At 40.9% G+C, this 24,787-nt stretch overlaps 1 protein-coding gene across 3 annotated transcripts in view; it reads right to left on the bottom strand.

The window, feature by feature from the left end:
- LOC110080577 (kelch domain-containing protein 3) overlaps positions 1-24,787 on the bottom strand; it is a 104,723-nt gene that overhangs the window by 64,832 nt on the left and 15,104 nt on the right. For 2 of the 3 annotated variants that reach the window (XM_078386187.1, XM_020796589.3), the window contains exons 4-8: positions 24,531-24,573; positions 22,974-23,052; positions 13,056-13,144; positions 10,122-10,268; positions 8,818-8,869 (exon numbers count right to left, since the gene is read on the bottom strand). In XM_078386187.1, the coding sequence (XP_078242313.1) occupies positions 8,818-8,869; positions 10,122-10,268; positions 13,056-13,144; positions 22,974-23,052; positions 24,531-24,573 (410 nt within the window). Of the gene's footprint in view, positions 1-8,817; positions 8,870-10,121; positions 10,269-13,055; positions 13,158-22,973; positions 23,053-24,530; positions 24,574-24,787 lie in introns of all 3 variants that reach the window. The other variant, XM_078386188.1, reaches the window with a different exon arrangement.

Raw genomic sequence — 24,787 nt, 5'->3', positions numbered from 1 at the left:
GGAATCTTTTGTCAAGGCCTTGCAGTCGTTAGACCATGGGGCAGATAAAGAGTCCATCCCATTGTCCTGGTTACTGCTTTGCAGTTTGTGGATGCCTTGAGCTGGAAACAATTCACAACTAGCAGAAACAGCTGGCACATCTCTCTGTGTTTCTGCTGCGCCCTCAATGACAGGAGGGGCAGAAATGACACCAGTTTCTGTACAAGCACCTGTTGTATCCATTGAAGGATGGTTATCACTCTCAGTTGCCTGAGGTGCCAATGCTTTTAATTCATCAGGCTGGTCCAAGGAGTTGTTCTCATGTTGCTCCAGGCAAGCCAAAGAGGCTGAAGGGAGTGGAGGCAGAATTTGAGGGAGTTGTTTGATTAGATTAGCCTCGAATTCTGGATCAAAAAAGATGTTACGTGTGTCTTGGAGGCAAGTACACACTACAAATTGTTCCTGAAGATTTGATAAAGAAGTTCCCATGTTGCTAAACGTGTAGGTGTCTTACTTGACAAATTCCACTCACCCGAGGGATCCTTGCGGATGATTGACGCGTCTTGGGGCCTGTGCCAGGCGAGATGAGTGCGAATTGTCGAAAGTTGACCTCAGTCCTACTCATCGGGATCCAGAGGATGCGTGCGCGCGCTGTAGCCCTTCCACACCGGGCGTGATGAGTAGGATGATAGGTGAATTACCTCAGAGAGGGCACCATTTTGTCGGGATCTGCAAGATGAGAGGAAGTAGGGATCTTGCAGATGAAGCCTCAGGGCAGGGATCTTTCTCCTCAACCAGCAAGGAGGAAAGGAAAAGACGGGACACTCGAGTGTGGTTTGCAGGATGGGATCCGGATGAATACAGAACAGCCTGCCGTGAGGCACCTGTTCAGTGGGAGTTCTCTTCTTTTCGATCCAGCCTCCCCTCAGTTTATTGTATCCCCTACCTTTGAACAAGTTAATCAATACAGAGGTAACTAATTTCTTGAATACACAAAAGAATAACCAGAGTTAGAGGCAGCTAATTTCCTTGAATACACAGGCATCAGTAAACAGAGTGGTTGGTAAACAGACAGGCTGGTAAACAGACAGTTAATAGTAAACAGACACAGATAATGGTCAACAGATAATTTCCTGAGTACATAGACAAGTTAGACAAGTTCTTGAATACACAACAGTGTAGAGACTGTAACTACATTATCCAGAGACAATAGACAGCAGGTTAATGATCATCCTTACTGGAAACTAGTGACTTGCAGTTTTAGCATGAGGCCTGCCATTGTCATAGATATACATTTGCTACTGCCACAGACATATACATTGTAACAGCATAGCAGCATAAATTTTCCCCACAGGGTGTACATACACACTTGCGGGCCTTAGGAAATGGAGGGGTAAAGCAGCGATGGAAGGGCTGCAGGATCAAATAGCTGCTTTCCTCCTCCACTTCCGCAGCCCCTTTGATCCTGCTTTTGCGGGACTTGGGAAGTGGAGGGGAAAAGCAGCAATCAAATTTTCTTATTTGGGGTTGGAGAAGTGCGGGTTGCCTTATACAGTGGCCTGACTTATACACAAAAAAATATGGGGACTTCCAGCTTCTTGTTCCAAACTGGAAGTGCCCTATTCCAGCACTTTAGTCAGAGAAAAATGCCAAATCAGTCTTGGCAAAGGAAAGGCATAACACCGTTTTGTACATGACCATGTCAAAGCAATGTGTCCTTGAAAGCTACTTATCTACAGTTGATAAACATGGTCCAAAATGCCTCCTGTTAAGCATTCCAGTAGCAATATTTGGCATGATTCATATTGTCCAGATTCCTGCTCTTGTATTTTCTGTCTAACTTCTGGGGTACGTGCAAGAATCCTGGCTCAAGCTCAGACTGCATCAGCTCAGTGGAGCTTCCTTAAGAGGTCACAGATGTTTGTTTATTCCAGCACTAACTTTCTTTAACCCCACAAACTGCAAATTAACAAGATTTGTGTGTGTGTGTGTGTGTGTGTGTGTGTGTGTGTGTGTGTGTGTGTGTGTGTGTGTGTGTGTGTGTGTGTGTGTGTGTGTGTGTGTGTGTGTGTGTGTGTGTGTGTGTGTGTGTGTGTGTGTGTGTGTGTGTGTGTGTGAGAGACTGACCATCAGGAGATAATCATAATCTTGGTTTGCAGCAGTGATCAGGCAGGCATAGCTGCTTTGAGGTATATGTCTCTGGAGGCATAATGTTTTATCACCATCTAACTGCAAAGCTGGCATCTTGAAAAGTTTAGTTCTCTGATCTTGCCACTGATTGATAGAACACTTGATAACTTCAGTTGATCTATAGCTAAACTCTTATCTGTACATATTTGTGGCCCCAAATTTAAGTATGGGATCTATGGCACGCAAAGTTTTCTCCATCTTTATTTCCGTTGATCTGGCGGTGTCCATTGCAGGTATCGTTGTAGGAACTTCATACCGGAAATGATTAATTATATAATTGCAAGAAACTGCAATGCACAACATTTTTGATCAGGAATGCCATAGTCTCAGCTTTCTCAGTCTCTTCCCTCCCTCCCCCATCCTGATAGAAGATACAATTTATTTTCCTCTTTTCTCTCTCCCCATCTGCACCACCATACCCAGCTGCCAGCTCTGAGTTGTGCCCCTAACCTGAATATCTCTTTCCCTCCTTCTCAAGTTCTCGCCTTCCTGTTCCAAATCATGTTTCCAACAGTTCAGTGTTCATGGTGGCTCCCTCCTTCCCTGGAGCTGTGGACATTCAGGTTCAGTCTGAAAGAGACAGCCAGCAGGCATCTCTCCCCACAAAATATCAAGAGCCTCTTGGATCAGGGGAAAGGCAGGTAGGCAAAAGAAGAGGCAGGCTCACCCAGAAGACAGCACTGGGGAGGTATGTAGGCTATGGGGAGCCATCCTCACCAGATGCCATTACCACTCTCAGCTGATTGCAATCAGAAGGTCCCTACCAAGCCATTGACCTGTGCTGCCCAGGACTACAGCCATGGCTGCTGCTGTGTCACCAACTACTTTCCACACACACCCAGTGGCATATCACTTATTTGACACAGAGGTGATCATACATGTTAGAACACAGACAAAAGTGATCTCAGCCAAACTGGAGCCAAATAAAACCACAATTTCTGACTGAACAAAAGAGATTATTCCCCCACTGGGCTCCCCTGTGCGAAGCTTTACGTCATGTAGTCACATTTTTACATTTGATTTTATCTATTGTCAATTCCAACGCAAACAGCAGAGTAAATGACCCATGTAGATGCCCCTTCAATCTCATCTGAAAGGAGCAGAGTCACTGAATACGAAATTCAGTTGCTGGAATTCAGTAGAAAAAAGATACACTGGCATACAGTATCTCTATCAATATATATTTCAGGTGTGAAGCACTGCAAATAAAGAGATCAGTGCAGGCAGTTGTTGTCATGTGCCAAGTTACACAACTAGTGTGTGACAACAAGTGTTGACAGAAACTTCTAAACTGGTGCCAATGTACAGCTGAGATTTACACTGGTGTAGATACACTGCCAGGATCCACAGGCAATCGGTTCCAACCCCCTGGTCCCATGGATGCCAGAAAGCACTGGTATAGAAACACCACAAGACATCACTGCTTTTTAATTTTACACTTGTGTAGCCAAACTGAGTTTTCAGGTATTTGTGATCATCCCATACAGGTAAATGACACATTATTTTAAAATGTCTATTTACAAAACAACACACACAAAAAATGAAAAAAATGAAGATTCTCATGCTTCTTTTGCTTACAGGGATGACATCCCCTCCTGCATGTTGCACTTCTGTACAGCAATTCCCTTTTGCCTGCCAGGATTATATATCAGAATTTTTTGAGGGTAAGGGAAAACAGCTACTAATTTGTCATACTTGCATTTTGTGCTTCAGCTTTGTGTTCTGTAATGGTTTTAAGTTGGGTGTAATTTGTCAATTTGAGGCATCTATGCATACTCCAGAGATTAATAAGCAAAGAATATTTCTCTGTACTCTAAGTGAGCAAAAAATAATTTTGTAAGTTTTCATAACCTGGGTTTAACACACTTTATGGTGGGATCACTGGAGGCAATTGATCAAGTGAAAACCACTTAGAGCTCTTCCAGATATCCTCTTTACATCAGTTAGAGTCATGGTTTCCTTTCTCATCTCCCCCCCATCCACATTATATTCTTATGTTCTTTTATATGAGGCATTCCCTTGAAATTCTGCAACTTTTTGTTCCTTTTGAGATGAGTTTCTTCTCTTGTACCAGTATATTCCATGGTTTTTGTTTTTTTTTTTTTTTGGCCATCGGTACCTACACAGCTACTCATTCAATATTGTGCTGGGTGGATAGTTTTTTCAAATTCCCCAATGTATGCTATGAGGGTGTTCTTTCTCCACACCAAGTTACATTCCACAATTTTCAGTTCTTCCACTCCTCGGCAGCAAATTTTCCTCCCTCCCTCCCTCTTTCTACCTTTTTCTTCATTTGACAAAGGTATGTTTCTGATTTTTTACTTTTCCAGATCGTTTTCCTACCCACAAATATGCTTGTCAGCTGCTCTGTGCTACTTCCCTTTTAAAAACAGTTTCTGGGCAAGTATAGATTATTGTTAAGAGTGTTATTGTTAAGATGTGTTAATGTTGTATATCATGAGATCTTGCATTGGCTCCCCTCTTCCCAAAATGGCAGAGTCCTGGTTTCCTTGCCCTGCCTCCTCCAGGCGTTCCCTCTGAGTGGGCGCCTGCCAGAGGAGGCAGGGATGGAAAGTACTAAAAACACATTTGTCCAAAGGATGAACTAGCAGAAACTGCCCATTCAGCAGTTTGTGCCCATCTCTAGTTCTAAATATTTCTACCAGTTGCTTAATTAAAAAAAATCACCACATCATTTGCTACATTAGCATATTCTTCGTATATAACATTGAAAAAAAATGTGAGAATGACAGTTCAAAGCCTTATATGGATAGAAGGTAATATTTGAGAAAATGTTAAATCTATCTTGATAAAGCAGATATCTGAACAAGTGTTATTTCAGATTTTTTATAACTATCTGTAATAAATATTTCAAAAAACCACAGATGACCACTGTAACTTGTCAAATCTCCAGTGTCCATTTTGATGCCGTAGATCTGCCCTATTAGAGATGTCTTTAGGGTACCTTAAGACTGGGATGTATGATTGGCAAGGAAAGCCTAGAATTTTTTAAAATATTATGTTAATTTATTCATCTAACAAGTTTACATCTATCAGCATCACTCAAAAATATACACAAGGCTTTCCTTCATGATTTCTTTGTTACTGAAAACAACAAAATTGTTGCTTATCTTTTTACTATACCCATTGATGTTCACTTATAGTTAATCTTGAAATCCTGGTACCCCAAACATATAAGGCATAAAATTACATATTGCTTGGTTCTCAATCGGAAACATTTTCAACACCAAAAAAAAAAACAAACCAGAATCTGTAAGCTGAGAATGACTAGCTTCATACAGGATATTTTTTGTGTATCATTGATTCTGTCAAGTAAGCACCATCTTTTCAAGGGAAAAATGTTCTCTGTCAGAGTTATTATTCAAGTAACAATGAATAATCAATTCTATTTGTGGTGGAGTTTTCATCCAGCACCTCCTACCTACAACAGGGCACCTAGGAAAATCTGTCCACATTTACCAACAAGCTTCCTCTGATACTATCCTGACAACCTTCAGATCTGTACACAACTCATGTGATTCTCAGAAAGACAGTCACCTTTAAGGGCAAAGTGACCAATATTATTATATTAAACAGAACATCATCTGCATGTCCCTTAGTCAGGACATCAGTGGCTGAAATCCTGTTGGTAAGCATAGAAAATCACAACCAGAGTAAGCCCACTGAATCAATGGAATGTACAGGCAAATTGACTCATCAATCCCCACTGATTCAATGGGCCTACTCTAGTTGCAACTTACTATGATAGGCAACTAGATTTCAGCTAGTGAATGCAAATGCCTAGGCTGCAATCTACCAAATGTAGGCAAAACAACAGCAACAACAACAACAAAAAACCCACCAATGCATGGTTCAGGTATCAGAGGTCTTCAAAAACCTCTAGGCACTTTAATTAATGACACTGCAGTCTATTTTGTCCCTCTATGCAACTCAAACATCTCAGATTCTATTCCATTAATAGAATGGAATAGCATGCACACCTTCATATGGTTTTCTTAAAGAACTGTAGCAAATATTTCTCTCACATTCACCTTCTCCATAAGGTCATAAATGCATCACCTTCATTCCACACAATCAAAGGCTTCAAGCGCATGAGGTGAAAGTATTGCCATTTTGTTTCTTTAACACAGTTATATATGCTTTGTGTATTGTATCAGACATTTGCTTACTTGGCATAAAGCCATATTGTTTTGGTTTTGGTTTTGTAAAATAATTGGCCTACATGCAAAGATCAGGGTCTTTTTCTGATTTTGGGATTCTAGCTATTTTCCAGGACTCAGATACCTCCCCTCCAGCTAGTTTTCAATTATACATTTTTAAAAGGTGTGGGTGATCATGGAACAAAGGAAGGCACTTAGCCTTCAGAGAAAGTGCAGGAGGTTGACAAGCAGATGTCCGAGCCAGCGGAGCCTCAAGGTAACGCCCTGAGAGCTCCCTTTATTGACTTAGCATGAGTTACATAGTATGTTGTGAGGATTCAGATAGGATACCAGTTACCTAATCGTAACCAGGATTGGCTGAGAAAACTCTTTGATCTAATGCTCTACCTCTAAGCGAAAGGGCAGAATGAGGCAGCTGCTGCTCCTGCCAGGAGTGTGTGCACGTCACTGGAACAGAATGCAAGCTACAACCTTTAGGCAGAAGTTTCCCACAAAAAGGTATGTGGCAACATCATCTTTCTATATCTTATAAAAACCAGCTGCAAAGCCACTGTACCCTTTTCTTAGATTTTTAAGTGCTGTTTTTATTTCACCAAGAGTTATTGGGGACTTAAGCTCTTCAGAGACGAGTAATTGATAATGAGCTTACAATTTTTTTGTATCTGTATCTGATGTTATTTATGATTCATACAATTCTTCATAGTGTTCCTTAACAATTGTAGATATCTGTTGCAGTCAGGTTACCATTATATTATCCTTTGTTTTTATAGAAAAAAATGTGTCAGTTTAGTGCATAAGTTCCTTTTTACTGCATGAGATGGCAATTTAGAGTTTGTATTTCTGTATTCATAAGAGCTTTTACCTATGAAGCCCTAAATGGCTTGGGTCCCAGCTTTCTCAAGGACCATGACTCCCTTTATGAGCCTGCTCAGGTGTTAAGATATTCAGGAGAGGTCTTTCTCTTTGTCACCACCACCTTCACAAGTGGGTCTGGTAGAAACATAGGAGAGGGCTTCCTCTGGCAATGCTTCCAGATTCTGGAATTCTCTCCCATGGGAGGCCAGGCTGGAAATGACATATTTGCTGTCATTCCGCAAGCAAACAAAGACCTTTCTCTTCAGGCAGGCTTTCCCTGAGTGACAAGCTGCCTGAGAGGCTTTTCAAAATATATGTTTGTCCCTTGCAGCTTTGAATGTATTTTTCCTTGTTGATTTTGCTTACTGTTTTAGTATGGTATTTATTTGTTCTTTTTAAAATATTTGTATACTTTCTATTTTAAACATTGTCTGTTACTGATGTAAGCTGCCTTGGGTCCTTTTTAAAGGGAAAAGTGCAGTAAAAATATTTTAAATAAATAATGAACAATTAAATATCTGACCTGCCAGTGATTAGGATAGAAATACCATCAGATCCAGTAATAATTGGAAATAAGGGAGAACATCTGGATTAAAGGCTTGGTATCCAGTGAGGTAGAAATGCAGAAGATTTTTGTAATACTGAGAAATGTACAGTTTTATTTTTGCAGCCTGGATTATTTCAGCAGCCATTTAATTTTCTCTTGGTTATTGTCTTCTAAAAGCAAGCTAGGTGTTAAAAATGGTAAGGCTTAGAAATGTGTTGTTTTCTTTCAGATAGTCCTGGCCAGAGTTCCCAGACTGGCTATCTGATCCAAGAGTAGCTGGATAGTCACTTTGCTATCATAACTGGGTATTTGCCAAATATTAAGAGGAACACGTGAACTGTCTCAGTCCTTCTTCTGTATTCTTTATTTGCATTAGTCATATGCCTTGGCAGACGGTCTCAGCCCTGTCAGGACCACTCATTCAGGCAATTGTGTGACTGTAAAAATGTCTTGTCTCATTCTTTGAAGGGCTCTCAATACTAGAAGGAACATTAGCATTGTAATCCTGACTGTGCTTTGCTAGTAAGTTCTTTAGTCTTTACCCTATTGCCTCCAAATCCCCCTGCCTTTTTTGGAAAAAAAATATCTGTTTCTTGGCAATAGACCTTGATGCTTCATGAGTTCATCCTAGAAGCCAATACTTGGCATTATCCATCCATTTTAGATTGATCCGTTTATTTATTCTATAAGGGCAAGCTTGGAGACAGTATGCTTTTTTCCAGAGCAACTGAGGAAGTTAGCAGTTGGACTGTGTCATAATAATATTTTAATATTTCTGTTTCTTAATCCCTAAAAAGAGTAGATTAAGAGAGCGAGCACTGTGAAGGGAGATATCAAGCCACTAGAAGCAATGAGGAAAATAGCAGGAAAAAAAACTCTAAAAGGACAGAGTTGAAAAAGAGGGAAATATTGATTTCTTGCACTGATACTATTTACATCTGTTTTTCCCAATGGGAAAGATTAGCACTGACAAAAGTGATAGTTAAGGTCAGGCTTATCCTGAACAATGGGGGAAAAGTTTGGCCTACTGAGCATAAACAAACAAACAAATAAGCAGTAACTAACCTTGCTCCAGGGGCCAAACCATATGTTTTGACTGGGGTCCAGCTTTGGGATACTGAAAGATAAAATGAAATATAGCAATGACAAAAGTACATTATGATGCTACAAACCATCATAACATGTTTTGTTATGAACAGTTATACAGTATATAAAAGTGACTTGAGTCATGCATATAAAGTTTATTCGAACATTTCTAAACCAAATAGAAAATGGACATACTGTATTCTTCTGCATTGTCATCTGAACTCTTTTAAATAACTTAAATTTCAGCTGTTCACCATGTATAGTTTTCTTTTAAAGAGACCAGCAAACTGCAGGGATCAGAAATATATTCCAAAAGCCTATTGTTTTTATGCCTCTGAGGTACTTTTTTGTTCCTATCAATGTACCATGTCAGGCCCAAATAGTCCTATTCTGTTTCCTGACAAACTGTGATGCAGGGAATTTGAAGTGGTGTACTTTGGTTTTCAACAGTTTGGCCCCATGTGGGAAGAGAATGGACGTCTTGTTGGTTCAGGGAATACAAGACATGGCATTGTAATAATAGTCCTCAATACACTGAACTTTTCATTGGGGTGAGAAAACACCTCATTACTCAAATTGATTTAAATTTTTTTTTTAATCATATTGTATGAGCATTAAACCACAGTCAAAGCCACAACAAAGTCCTTCCCCACAGGAACAGTGGTTTCTTTCGTTCTTAAGTACACACCTAACACCAACCATTTAAAAGCCTGCAAATATGAAATTTGGCATATTAAATAAATGACTATATCAGGAAGTAATGAGGCCCAACTTCTCCAGTCAAAGATAATATGCTGCATAGTGAGACAGCAATGAAAAATTAAATGGCAGCCTCTACATGTTTCAATCTGTACAGTGGTGCCCCGCAAGACAATGTTAATTCGTGCCATTGAAATAGCTGTCTTGTGAAAACATTGTCTTGCGAAAAGCGTTTCCCCATTGGAATGCATTGAAACACGTTTAATGCATTCCAACAGGGAAAAATCGTCATCGTCTAGCAAAAATTGCCCCTAGGGAAGCCATTTTGTGAAGCCGACAATCAGCTGTAAAGATCGTCGTCTTGTGAAAAAATGGTCCACGAATCACGGACCAAATAGTTGTCCAGCGAAATTCCCCCATAGGAACCACCGTTTTGCAAAGCAAAATGGCGGTCGCAAAACCTCATCATCATGCGGATTTGTCGTTTTGAGGGGTAATCGTCTTGCGAGGTACCACTGTATTTGTTTACTGGATGCAGGCCACATTGTTGTATCATTTTGGCTTGACTGCCCATCAATACTCACCTGTATTGAACACATAGAGGTCATCAACAGCTTTTCCACACTGTATGCCACCATATATGTAGATGTTTTCACCTACTACAGCTGAGCTATGTTTGAGAGTCTGAGGTGCAATACCATTGGTTGTTATCTTCTCCCAAGTTAAAGAACCTTAAGAAAAGGAAATAATTGTGAATTAGTTCCCACTTGTTTCTCAATGTGCTGGCAGGGAAATATACTCCCTTATTCTCCCTCTTCTTTAGAATACAACGCAAAGTTCACCTTTAAAAGGTTCTATAAAGTAGATATGTGCTTTAGATCCTTGCATGTCTCCCATAAATTGGATATTTTAAAGATTTATTTATATCTATTTATTTGCATAACTTACAGCTCACCTTTCTCCCAAGAGTGACCCAACATAGCTTAAACATAATTTTAAAAGCAAAAGTAAATAAATTATAACATAAAAATTAAACACATTCATAATTGTTGCTATGTGCCGTCAATTCATCTCTGACCTATGGCAACCTTATGAATGAGCAATCTTCAAAATTCCCCATCCTCAACTGCCCAGCTCAGGTCTTGTACACTCAATTTAGGGACTCAGTCCATTTCATATTTGGTCTTTCTCTTTTCCTGCTGCCTTCCACCTTTCCCAGCATCATTGTCTTTTCCAGACAGTCCTGCCTTCGCATGATGTGCCCAAAGGAGGACAACCTCAGTTTCAACCTTTTATTTCCAGAGATAGTTCAGGTTGAATTTGCTCTACGACCCGCTTGTTTGTCTTTTTGAATGACCGAAGTATCCACAAAGCTCTCCTCCAGCACCACATTTCAAACCAATCATTTCCCCCCCCCCATCAGCTTTCCTTAGTGTCTAGCTTTCACACCCATAAATGGTGATCGGAAATACAAGTTCTAAATAAAATCACTTTAAAATAACTTAAAGATAAATTTAAAAGATTCAAAAAACAAAACAAAACCAATAATAATTAGGTGCCATCAAGTCAAGCCTGACTTATGGCAACCCTTTTCAGGGTTTTCTAGGTACCATGTTCCCCAAAAATCAGACAGGGTCTTATATTAATTTTTGCTCCAAAATGCATTAGGGCTTATTTTCAGGGGATGTTTTTTTTTCATGTACAACAATCTACATTTATTTAAATACAGTCATGTCATCTTCTTCTGGTTGCTGCCGAATGGCGGAGGGCGGGATTTCACTTAACTAGGGCTTATTTTTGGAGTAGAGCTGATATTATGAGCACCCTGAAAAATCATACTAGGGCTTATTTTCAGGTTAGGTCTTATTTTCGGGGAAACAAGGTATACGTATAGTACTCAGAAGTAGTTTACTGTTCCCTTTTTCTACGTGGCCTCTTGTGCAGCTTGCCCAAGGCTATAGAAGCTGCCTTCCCCCCCCCCCCCCCCAAGATGCATACTGGGGAATCAAATTCTCAGTCTCAGACTTTGCAGGCAGACACCTAACTCACAGAGCTATCCAGCTAGTCTCCCATTAAAACTCCTTTCTGGCAGCAATTTAGTTATTAAAAGCCTGCTTAAAAAGAAAGGTCTTTGCCTGCTGGCAGAATGACAGCAAAGAGGGAGCCAGCCTGGTCTCTCATGGAGAGAAGTTTCACAACCTGAGAGCGGCCAACAAAAAAACCTCGGTCTTGTTTCCACACAAAGTGTGTTTATGAGGATCGCAGAGCTGAGAGAAACGCCTCCCCTTAAGATCTTAAAAACTGGGGAAGGCTCATACTGTAAGTCACTGCTGGTAAAAAATGTTGAAATCATGCTCTTGAAATGAGAGCCATTTGGATGAGTCTGAGAGATTCTCTAAAATCCTCTTTAAACCATCCACACTTAGAACACAGCACAGGTCTGGGGAAATGAACATTTGCCCTTCAGAAAGTATTTGTTTTTTACTGTAAAAAAACATGTAACTATCAAAAAAATAAGGCTGTGTGCACTGAAGTGTTTTACCTTCTGGAACTAATCAGTCTGAAGTAGGATTTAAAATATGGCGCATTATGAACTGGCATTCAGCACTGAGTAAGCCTTTGATTTGGAATGTTCTCAGCAGGGACTCTAACTAAGGAGCCAAATCACCTTCACCAAGGGAAGATATATATGAAAAGGAGCTGTTTTCAATACACTGCATTCCTGTACCTTCTGTAGGTGCCACAGGAAAGCAAGCCTCAGAGCTCCATGGCAATAGACTTAATCAAATGCTATTCATGGTTCATACGTTCAACCATGGCATAATATATCTGTGCAAAATTAGCTCCAGTTGTCCAGGAACAGAATATAAAATAAAGGTACCAGAAGAATATTATAAACCATGGAGGACAAGTCAGATGCCTAATAAGAGTGCTCACTGGAAGGACAGATCCTGAAGCTGAGGCTCCAGTCCTTTTCCATCTCATGAGAAGAAAAGACTCCCTGGAAAAGCCCCTGATGTTGGGAAAGTGTGATGGCAAGAGGAGAAGGGGACGACCAAGGATGAGATGGCTGGACAGTGTCTGCGAAGCAACCAACATGAATTTGACACAACTCCGGGAGGCAGTAGAAGATAGGAGGGCCTGGCGTGCTCTGGTCCATGGGGTCACGAAGAGTTGGACACGACTAAACGACTAAACGAACGAACGAACGAACGAACGAACGAAGCTTTTTAGTTCAACATTTATAATTTTCGAAGGGATTACAGCTGTAACCAAAGTTAGTTAAATTCCCAAGCACTGTTGAGGTAAAGATACTACTGCTAAGACAAGTTTGCTACTTTCAGGCCAGGATGGCATCATCAGATGCCATTGTTATAAGCTGACATGGTTGATTCTAAGCAGTAATAAATTAAGATAACAAATGCTACTTATGTAACACCAGCGAGAGCCCTTTTGACTTGCTATTAACTAAATGAACTATAAATCCCTGGCAATCTAATTTTATATATTTTACTCACCAAGATCAAATGTATAGATTCCTGGAAGGCAGCATTCAGCATTCTTGCTTGAACAACCTCCAAATAAATATATCTTGCCTTTTACTATGCTGTAAAGCAAAACTGAAATGTTAATAAAGAGACATTAAATATTTTCCCCAGTGCTTAGAATCTGGTATAGAAGAATATACACTTTGTTTCACAAGGGACCTTATGACGCTCTTATGTCCTTCTGTATCTACAATATAGATTGAGTGGGCATCCTTTCTGCTTTCCAGAGCTGCATAGGGTAGTGAAGTGATGGTGAACCTTTTTGAGCCTGAGTGCCCAAACTGCAACGCAAAATCAACTTATTTATTTCAAAGTGCCCATACTGCAATTAAAACCTGAATGCTGAGGTTTTAGTTTAGAGAAAATAACTGCTCCTGCACTGCAAGGGTTAAATGCTTGCCCCCCCCCAATGGGCGGTATTAACAAAGAAATACTTACTGGTCCTCCAATCCCCCACTGGGTTAGACCAGTAATGGTCGCCATTGCACCCCTCTGCTAGACCACTGCACCAGCAGAGGGGAGTGCCAAAATCCGGGATTGGAGGGTGGGTAAGTATTTCTCTATGGCAACTAATGGCTCGTGTGCACACAGAGAGGACTCTGTGTGTCAGCTGTGGCATGCATGCCATAGGTTTGCCATCACATAATGGGACTTCTTTGTAAATGCTCTCCTGCTGCCCAATCAAATAGAGCCAAACACAGTTGAAGAACATGCCAGAGGGTGCTCTTTTCAGCTGTTTCCAAATCTTAGTCAGCTGGGAGATGGAGCAGTAAGGAAGACAGTTGGGAGATGTATATGATCTGCACCGGGCTGTCCCAAGGCATGACACAGGACAGCAAATATCCCACTCCAAAAAAATGAGCACATTAATTATAGTGGTTCCTAAGGCAAAAATCCCACAAGTGCTCCACTTCTGGCTTTTCAATAAAAATACAATAACAACATATTTGATTATCAACAATTTGCAGTGAATTGAGTAAATTAATCAGTATACCAAAAAGTACTATAAATGAATCCAGTAAACCTTTGCCCCTCCAGATGTTTCAGAACGTAACTCCAAAACATCTGGAGGATAAAATATATTCTCCACTCCAGGTCTATCCTTACCTCTCCCCATTAAAAAGTCCTAAATGTGACTCAAAAGAAGCAAGATCAGCCAGAAGCCATTGACATTAAATCTTATCCTAGGTGTTGGGATATGGCGGGATCTACATTCCAGCCATTACGAAGTTAACATGCTTGTCTTAACTGAAGTGGACCTCACCTGGATGTATGACCTACTTTAGAGCCAATGAGTTCTGTCTCTCCTCTTGGTAAGGCTCTGCAAAAGGGTTAATTGCTTTTCCCTGACCCAGAGACACAACACACTGATGCAGATCAACAGAACAAGGCAGAGACTGCGCTTGCCATGGGTGCTGCCTGAGCTGCCACCAGCCTACTTGCTTTTACTATTTTGGAATGTTTTGTTATGTCGTTTTAGTAGTTTGTTGTTTTACTAGGAATGTCCTGTTTATTCTTTCCTAAGAGTCTTAGATAGCAATTATTACTTTTTACTTCACTTGCATCTCTGTGCCTTTAATATTTCCCATACTAGAAAAAACAGCTGATGAACAGCGGCAAATAATAAATAGGGCTGATTTATCAATGGAATCCAGTTTTGACAACTGGAAGTGGCAGATGTCAAGGCCTGGTGAGATATTTCAGTGTGTAGTTGTTTACTTCATGGATAAGGGTCATTCCTCTATGTTAGTGCAAACTCCCACCCCAAGATATGTTTGCAGTGGTGTGATGAAGATCACACAGTCTGCTTTAGGGAACTGATGATGCAGTGAGAACTGCCATGGGGAGCTATTTACAATACAGAATTTTTTTTTCAATGACAGCTTCCAGAATCTCCTGCTGGGATGTCTAGTCTGACCATGGCATTCTGTCATAGTTATTCAAGACTAGGTCTCCTGAGTCCTCGTTCTCTCTCTCTCTCTTTCCCTCTCCATGTATGTACCTGTGTTAAGGGTATGTGCATTAAGGGTGTAGTTAGACAGCTGGAAAGGTGTGCACCTGAACATATCAGAAAGATTCACGTAAATGGAGAAATCCCCTTAAAGCAGCCCTTCAATCTGTCAGGGAATTCCTCCAGTCTGGTCCCAAAAATTAATAGCCCTATAGCTCCAGCATGAGCTCTGATTGGAGTCAGGCTAGAGCACATTTTCCTACACATCATGTGATTGCTAGGAAACAGATCACCCTGGACAACTCCACAAGAGATATGGAATGCAATTTATTTCCCTGCATGATCACACCCTAATACATTTTTCAATAGTAGGAGACATTCTGTTGGATAAAACAAAACGTATGTTCCAATAAATCATCTATCTAAAGATACAAATGTAAGCATTCATGTAAAGAGAAACACACTGTTGTTTTTGGGATCAGTGAACCTTTTGGAGGAGATTGTCAGGTCAGAGAGTCTGATGCCTGAACATTTTCCTAACAGCTCTGCAGAACTTTATAGACCACTAGGGAAAAATCAGAAGCCCGTGTTAATCACAGCTGGTATTTATCCCTCAAAAGAGTTAATGAAATCAGACAATCATTTCCAATCATATCAAAATTCATTTGGGTGTCAAAGTTTTTTCATTCTTGCAATAATTCCAGGCAACATCAGATTGTCGAATTATACAAGCTTTATTTATCTACTTTGCTTCTATGTTCCATAAGCACAAAATAAAACCCCTTCAAAGTTGTTATAAAATTATAAAAGGCTTGCAGCTATGGAAAAATCTGTAGGGACAGATGCTTAAAAATATATGCAAACTAAAGTTAACTTACAGGCAAATACTTAAGTCAGAATTCAATCCAAAACACAGGAGCAGAAAAAATACAATAAAAATATGTAAAAAGAATGTTTCAGTTACATTTCTAAAATGCAAGAGCTTATAACCTCGAAAGGCACATTGAAAAAGCAGAGAATACAACTCTAAAACACATAATTTCAAAATAAAAAGCATTATAACTTTGAGCAAAGCCTGTAAGCATATTATAAATGACACATAGAAAATTATTCTAAGTGTTCACCCAGCCAAACCAGTTTGGATCTTCCCTTCTGCTAGGCTTATAACTACAGGATCCTGAATCACCAGGACATTTTGATAATCAAAATTTTTATCACATGTACTACTTCTAATCTTATAGCTCCTGCAAATCAGAATCTGACAAGCTGCCTCCATGGTGATAAGCATCATTTTTTTCAGAGCCTATAGATTTCAGTAGGTCAAAACTTACAGGGGTCTAGTAAAATACAGCAAAGCAAATCACAGGATCTGAAAAACCTTGGATCTGTCATGTTAATACTTTATATATTAAAAAACTGTTATTGGAATACACTTTTGACCCACTCCTTTGCTTACGGGTCTCATTTGTAAACATGTTCAACTGACAGGAATGTTATTATATAGTGACCTTGCTTCTAGACACAGCTGGAGAGCTGTCTAATTGTTTTGCAGTGGCTTTTAGTAAACTGCAGTTCAAACCTCATTTTAAAAATACTATGTATATTTCCATTTCTGCTTGTTCTACACTTTTCTTAATTATTTTAACACTCTACATATTCAAAATTTCACATCGTGACAGGATGGTGTGAAATTCTCTATGTGGCGTTGACAGCTGTCAGCTCACAAATGTTTGTAAAACTTTACACATTCTCATTTGTGCCATGATGAAGCTGGCAAAGATATGCATTTGATTTTCAAACACTCAAACCAAGAAACAACCAAAAATTGTAAAAAAAAAGTTTTTAAAACTTTAAATGGAAGAAAAATAAATAAATTGCCCAGTGCTAGAATATCCATAAGTGAAATATTGCCCAGTTAAGAAATGTTTTTCCTATATATTTTTTAATTGTGCAAGGAAATGAATCTATTGTAGAGGCAGTCATATAGTCAAAAGCCATAACTGGCTTTTGAAGAAGAGAAAAGGATTCATTTATTCTTCCTTAGAAAAAAGTAAATAGTTGATTTTCAGAATATTTCAATATCTATATATTACAAAGATACTGTATGTACTTATTAAAATTGCACATACAAGCCCCTTTATAGACCTGATACAACTGCTTCCTCACCTCCTTACTATGCTGCTAGATTCCAAGCATCACACCTGTGTCACGGGAATTACATTTTGACACTTTTCAGCTCTAGAGCTAAAGCACTGCAATGTTTGTTGTTGAAAATAGTGAAGATCCTTTTATTATACAGCAGTAAATACCTACCGTTGATTATCTAGAAAGTCCAAAGAAGGACAGTATATGAGGAAAGATCTTTTAAACTTGTTATACTAGAGTGGAATTAGGAAGAAGTTGGAAGTGATCTCAGAGAGAGAAAAGGTGAAAGGAAGCCTAACCGTCTCAATGTAGATGGGGAAAAATGAGAGGGGGAAACGTGTGGGACTATTTATCTGCTTCTTTCCTCCTTACCGCAACTGGTGCACATCGCTGGCTACCTGTTTTAGGGGTCTCTTCCAGCACCTCTTTCATCAACATTGCAACAAACTACAGGTTAGATTTAGCCATGAGAGCCCAAAACCTGAATGCCTAAGTCCAATCGTAGGCACTACTGCATTGATCTACAGTTACATATTCAGTGCCCTGTCTGTGAATGGAGAATACTGTACCAGACTTCTAAATCAGGCTCAGGTTTTTTTTAATGTATTGTATATTTCCTTCTTTAAACAGCAGTTAACTATTATTTCTTTGTGTTGGACTTGGTGCCTTAATTGCAACTGACAATGCAAACAGACTTCTGTGTCTCTCTTTATTATTTCCTTCCCCTAGCCTTTGCTGTTGCTCTTGTTTTACAAAATTGATATATAACTAAAGTGGTATCCATAAGGGCCACTGCCTGCATGGAAGGTAGCAGCATAAATCAGAGGCAATGTGAAAGACGTTTTTAGGGAATTGAACTGTTTAACATATGGGTTCAGTTAAATATGCATACGAGGGTGGACACAGTGAGTGATGTATGTTGTGTAAAATGGGGACATGGTGACTTGATCCTCTTTTCCTGAGTTTGTGAAGTTCTATCCCTGTGAGCCACCCCATGGTGAATATAAAGATGTGCAGCTGGAGTCTATGCACATTTAACTGGGCAGGTGTAAAGTTTTAATGAAACTCATCGTACTTCCAGACAAGAGTTTGGAAATGTAATGTTCCCCCAGGAATTTTAAGTCTCAGAATCTTCCAGCCAGCATGGCCATTAAAAACTGATAAATGTTGTTCTGTGGGGCTTGTCTATGCTGTTCATTTTAGAGCAGGCTGGTATGGGCATGATAGGGTTGCTTGGGACTAGGTGGAAGGGGAATATGCCATTTAGAGTGATCCTCACATCCAAATGGCATATCAGAGCTCAAGTGGCCCTATTTGGTCCAGCTCTTTCTATTTTGAATTTCTGGATTATTGGAAATTCAAAACAGATGCTGGGAGGCTCGCTTTTGGTTCATTCCCAGCATTCACATGGCCTGGAAATGGATCACGCCAGAGACATTTTTCCTGCACCAAAAAAGCAGAAGCCTCAGAAAGATGTGGGAAGGGAGGCTCTGTGGATGGTCTGGTTCACTCCAGCAGTTACATCATATGATCACCAGGAAAAAAAACAATGAACCAAGCTGTTCCTGAAGTGTACCAAAATGTGAGACAAATATCTGTCTAAATACTCTCACAGTTCTCATTGATTATTGATATGCTGATGTTCTAATAGTCATTGGCAACCTTGTTAATGTTTTAAGGAAGGTGGTACAGAATTGCACATGGAAGTCTACACCTCAGACCAGGAAGGGCAACCTCTGTGCACCTGGGAGCCAAATTTCTGCTCCTAGATTCCCCTGTGGGCTGCATAACTCCTATACATAGACATTTTTAGCACCCTTTTGGGGGGGGGGGGAAACACAGGAAGTATGTGGACAGGCATTTTCATTTTCATTTTTTAGATTTTTGGGAGGGAGGGACTTAGAGAAGCCATGCCAGAGATGATAGTGTAAAACCTCCAGGAGCAAAAATTGTTTGCTTGTTTGCTTGTTTTTTTAGAAAACAAGGGACAGAAACTTTTGACCCAAAAAGTCAAAAGGGAGGGAACTATCAAATAGTTTTGAGGGCTGCAAAGTCAGCCTAGCCTTACACTAGACTGACTTTTTCACTGAATATCATTACCTTCTACAACTCCATGTTTTTCTGTTTGATTGGTTGGTGTACTCATATAAGCTGTAGCTGTTTTAAAATTAAGAACTTTTGAAAGTGGAGGTATCAGGGTTTTAATTTGTACATGTATAGAGTGTTAAAATACAGTGGTACCTCACATAACGATGTTAATTGGTTCAAAAAAAAAGCGTTATGTGAAAACATTGTTATGTGAAGCACCATTTCCCATAGGAATGCATTGAAAACCGGTTAATCCGTTCCAATTGAAATGGATTATCCGGTTTTCTCCCTCCCCCCGCGGCTTGGATCTGACCCATGGCGGCTACCTCAGCCATGGCCGGACTCCCTAGAGTCCGGCCATGGCTGGGGTAGCCGCCGCGGCTCGGATCCAAGCCGCGGGGGGAGGGTGGTGGGATTGGAATGCCTTTCAGGCATCCCGGGCTTGGATCCCACCCGCCGCCGGTTACCCAAGGGTAACTGGCGGCGGGTGGGATCCAAGCCTGGGATGCCTGAAAGGCATCCCAATCCCACCACCCTCCCAGTCTCCCCCCACGGCTTGGATCCAAGCCGTGGGGGGAGTCTGGGTGCGGACACCCCCCCATCCTGCAGCCGCTGCTTCAAGCCTCCCCGTGTCGCTTTCCCCAGCCGTTCTCGGACTTCCAGGCATTCGAGAACGGCTGAGGTAGGCGGCGTGGGGAGGCTACCGGCATCGGGGACAGGGTGGGGGGGATCGGGAAGGCTTGAAGCCTCCCCGCGCCGCTTACCCAGGCCATTTTCGGACTTCTGGAAGTCCGAGAACGGCCTGGGTAAGCGGCGCGGGTAGGCTTCAAGCCTTCCCAATCCCCCCCTGTCCCCGCCGCTTAAAGCCTCCTTGCGCTGCCTACCCCGGCCATTCTCAGACACCTAGGTGTCCGAGAACAGCCTGGGTAGGCGGCGCGGGGAGGCTACCGGCATCGGAGACAGGGTGGGGGGATCGGGAAGGCTTGAAGCCTACCCGCGCCGCTTACCCAGGCCGTTTTCGGACTTCCAGAAGTCCGAAAACGGCCTGGGTAAGCGGCGCGGGTAGGCTTCAAGCCTTCCTGATCCCCCCCACCCTGTCCCCGATGCTTGAAGCCTCCCCGCGCCGCTTTCCCAGCCGTTCTCGGACACCTAGGTGTCTGAGAACAGCCGGGGGAGGCGGCGCGGGGAGGCTGCCGGCTGCGGGGACAGGATGGGTGTCCGGAAGCCTTCCAGGCAAAGGCCTGGAAGCCTTCGACACCCCCATACCCTTCCCCCGCCGCCGCTGAGAGCCTTCCGAGCTCTCAAAGGGCTTTCTCCAATATCGGAGGGGGCCCTTTGAGAGCTCGGAAGGGAATTGTCCGCAGGGGACGGTGGCTTCTGGGTCCTTCCGAGTACGCAGTCCACTGCCCACATTTTCCCCCAGCTGAGCGGCAGGGTTTCAAAGCTCCCGCCGCTCAGCTGGGGGAAAATGGTGCCTATGGGGAAAAATCGCAAAGCGATTTTTCCCCATAGGTAAGATCGTAGTGCGATCGCAAAAGCGATGGCAAAAAAGCCATCGCTATGCGATTTCTTCGTTAAACGGGGCGCTCGTTATACGAGGCACCACTGTAATAAAGGGGGTATATAAGAACTAGCCCTGAAAAATGTGCTTTTAAAATTAAGGCTTGAATAATAGTTTACTGCAGTCATTTCAAAACAATTAGTCAGCTCTCCAGCCAAGCAAGGCTACTGTACAATAACAATCTTGACAGCAGAACTGTTTATGTTGCAATGTGTAGATATAGTTTGCAGGTCCTACAGCTTCAACTTTTGGTTGTTCCAATATCTTGGAGCTTCAATAGTCTGGCATTCCAGGACCTTGCCATGATAATATCCAGGTGTTCCAGGACTCTGGTGCAACAAGTCTTTATTCCTCCTAAGCCAGTGTTTTCCAAGTTGGAACCTCCTTTTATAATAGCCAAGTAACATGTGATCCCACTGCCACATTTGCCAAAAAAAAAAAAACCACAACCCTACATTTTAATGGGGTAAACACATTAAAATAGATTATGTTCATAATATAATTCTAACCTAATATATTAATGTTTAATACCTAATGAGGGAGGTTGTAAATCTGCCTCTACCAGATAAAATTTGAGGGGAAAAGTCAATACACTTTGAGTTAATTTACTGTTTGGGGCATGGAAACAACCTTCCCTTCATGTCTCCTTCCCCACAAAAAAGCCCCCCTCAGTGAGGTTTCCCTCCCCCTCAAACTCCCCAATGTCCCCTGGTTCTCCTCCCTCACCTTTTTGCCCCTCTTGCCCTCCTCCTCCATGATTCAGACCGGGCCTCGAGGCATCTCCTCTCCTAGGTCCCTTCTCCCTTCACTGTGCTGCCATTGTCACACCCAGAAGAGTGGGAGACTCAAGTGGAGAGAAAGATGGTACTACAGCAGCAGAAGCAACTGTTCAATCCTGCCACAGTCTTGGGCATCAGCATTCCCAGCGTGCACTGCGTGTTCGCCTCACTCAGGCCTCTTTGAGCCAGGCTAATGCTCGGGTCAAAAGGGCTGACATCAATCCTCAAAAATGGATGTGAAGGAGCAGAGAAAAACAAGTGAGAACGGCTGTTCTGGAGGAGATGGTTTGCCGGCATAAAAGGAAAAAAAACACCCAAAGGGATACAGAAATGACTAAGAACATTAGGTTGCCCGGAATTCTGGTTCAGATTAAATTTATCTGTGGGCCAAGAGGATTAAGATAAAACAGCATTGTGGACACCATATTTAATATAATAAATATAAAAATAATTGCTACTAAAAATAACTGTGATGCCCAGTACTAACCAATTGTTCCCTCCTGCTTCTGATTTCAAAGACAGCCCTCCTTCTCCGCTGAGAGTTTTTCCTCTCTCTCTCTCTCTCTCTCTCTCTGTCGAGTCTGTTGAAGTTTGTTGCTGAAAGCAGTCATGTTTGTGAGTTTGCTGTTAGATCTGTTCAATTATAATTAATACAATATTTTATTCTTTCTCCTACTAATATCTCAGAGTGAGTTACTGAGATTGTACTGTAAGTGACAGCTGATGGACTAAGCTGGGGAACTTGAAGCTCTTCTGCTATCTGAATCCTTGCACTTCTGCTGTGCAGATAGAGGAATCTAACAAAAAATGCAAATCTGGGCAACAAAATAAAGCTTGTAGAATTAGACAAGCTGAGATTGCCTGGAAGCACTGCAAATATGAAAATATGTATACCTTGATATTGGATGAATTTTGGAATTGATTGTCTGATTTCATTCTGGCATTGACCCTTTTTGGGGATAAACTTCAGCTGTAATTATTTTCCCCTATATAATTCTGTAGGTCTCTTAGGGGTATGTTTAGACACCAGAATCCCTGGCCTGACAAAGGGACCTCATGCATGCAATTAGAGGGCAGTGAACAGTAAGGAAAAAGTTGGAAGGAACCCTGGGAAATCAATGGTCTTAAGTGGAGCATGATGATGCCAAATGAAACTGTCAAAATATTCAGTGAATGAGGCAGAGTGATGGCTTACTTGAGGTCCCCTTCGCAGGTTCCCTCAACCTCACTTCCAGATTCACAATAATTTTCCCTTGAGAAGATCACCCAAACTATGTCTATCCCTTCTTGTACCTTACCTCCAAAGCAGAATTAGTAATTTATGTATTCTATAAAATATTTGTCTTGCCAAAGTGCTTCCTTACCAAAGTGAGTGTCCTTGTCTTGAAGAAGGAATATGTCCATCCTGTGGTATTCTTTCCCAAGTCAAATCAGCAGGTGTAACTGAAAATGAGAATATTTTGAATATTTATTGTGGGGTATGGACCCACACCTACATCGGACAAATTCAAGGACTGGTATTGGTAAATTAATGAAAATTTCCAAACCCATAGCAGTTTGGTCATATGTGGTTAGTTCTTATTGTTACTATCACTGCTTTTCTTTGTATATTGAAGTTTTACCATTCCATGTATTCCTTTTATTGTGCTACTTTGAAAAAAATATTGGATTAAATATCTAATATTTTGGGGAAATACTCAAATTGTCAGGTCTGTCTGGCAGGTAGGTTCATCTCATTTTAGACAACAGGAAGTGACATTATCACTGCAGTCAGTTCCTCTGTACACCAAGAAAGTTTTTGGAAGACTTTGGAAAGACTACTTATCTGTACAACAACTCCCAGAATCCTACAGCTAGTCTGGCTCTTGGCCATGCATCAGCTGTTGGATGCTGGGAACTATATTCCACCATAAGGATTTTTCTCCTGAGCTCTGAGAGGCACATCAGACAAAAACAAACAAGCAAACAAAAGGAGAGAGAAAAAATATTGAGGCACTTTAAAGACTAACTTGAGGATGCAATACAAACTGAATTTCTGCAGGAAATACCTCAAGTATGAACATTGGTAGTTTTGCACAATTTATGGGAGGATTTAAATTAGCAGGGAAAAGTCTGAACCACATTTATTTGACAGAAGCATGTGTCTGAAACAATATACACATATAATTAACCTTGCATAAAATCAGTAGGTGGCATCACCATATCTCCTTCTGAATTTATTTCCTTATTTAATAGAATTTATAAAACCTTCTATGTCATTTCATAATGAGATGCAGTATATGAAAACAACCAAATAGAATAAATATATATTTTTTAAAAACCCTCAAATAAATTAACTGATAGCTGAAATTTATCATTTGGGGAAAATTTATGGAAATGGCTGTGAAGAATAATTAATAGTAGTAGGTGTTTTCATATCTACAAAAAGAGCACTCAGGTTTTGTACTTCTTCATTAGCCCACTAACATCCAGTGTTGGATATAGACCTCCCTTTTTGAATTCCATAAATTTATGTTGTGGTGTATTCTAATTCATGCCACTCTTGCTGATCGTTTAAAATCAAACCAGGATGGGTGAAGAAAAATAGCCATGTGGCCACACACACAAAATAATCTCAAGTCACTCTAGTCTTATTCTCTGTATCAAAAACAGTTCCGAACAGGTAGCAGTGTTTGTGTTCGTCTGTTGCATCAAAACCAACCAAGAGTCCTGTCATGCTGCAATGATTTGGTCTTTAAGATGCTACAGGACTGCCTGTTATTCTCTGTTTGGTTTAGAATGTGCTTCCTCAGTTTTATGGTGATAGCCCCTTTTTTGCATTACAAATGACTGGCCCCATTATAGTGAATTATGTACAACTCTAAAGGGAGGAATAAACCCAGGAACAAGCTGCCTGCAAGAAAAGATTAATAGCATCTCACTTGTCAACATGTAGAAGTCATTGAAATATGTTGGCTGATCATCCTGGGGGAAAGAGAGAGAGAGAGAAAGAGAGAGATTGAAGTTGATATTTTTATTTACATGGCATCAGTACTATCATCTAGATAGGGAAAGCTTTTAAAATAAAATTCAAGTTTAAGCTATCTCAAGTGACTACTACAAAAATATAATAGCTGAATAGTTATGCAAAGAAAAATGGCAATGTCTTTCAGGTGCACATTAGTAGACAATAACTGGA

Source organism: Pogona vitticeps, chromosome 2 (genome assembly GCF_051106095.1).
Source record: "Pogona vitticeps strain Pit_001003342236 chromosome 2, PviZW2.1, whole genome shotgun sequence".
Taxonomy (NCBI): Eukaryota; Metazoa; Chordata; class Lepidosauria; order Squamata; family Agamidae; genus Pogona; species Pogona vitticeps.
This window is presented reverse-complemented; position numbering and strand designations above follow the sequence as displayed.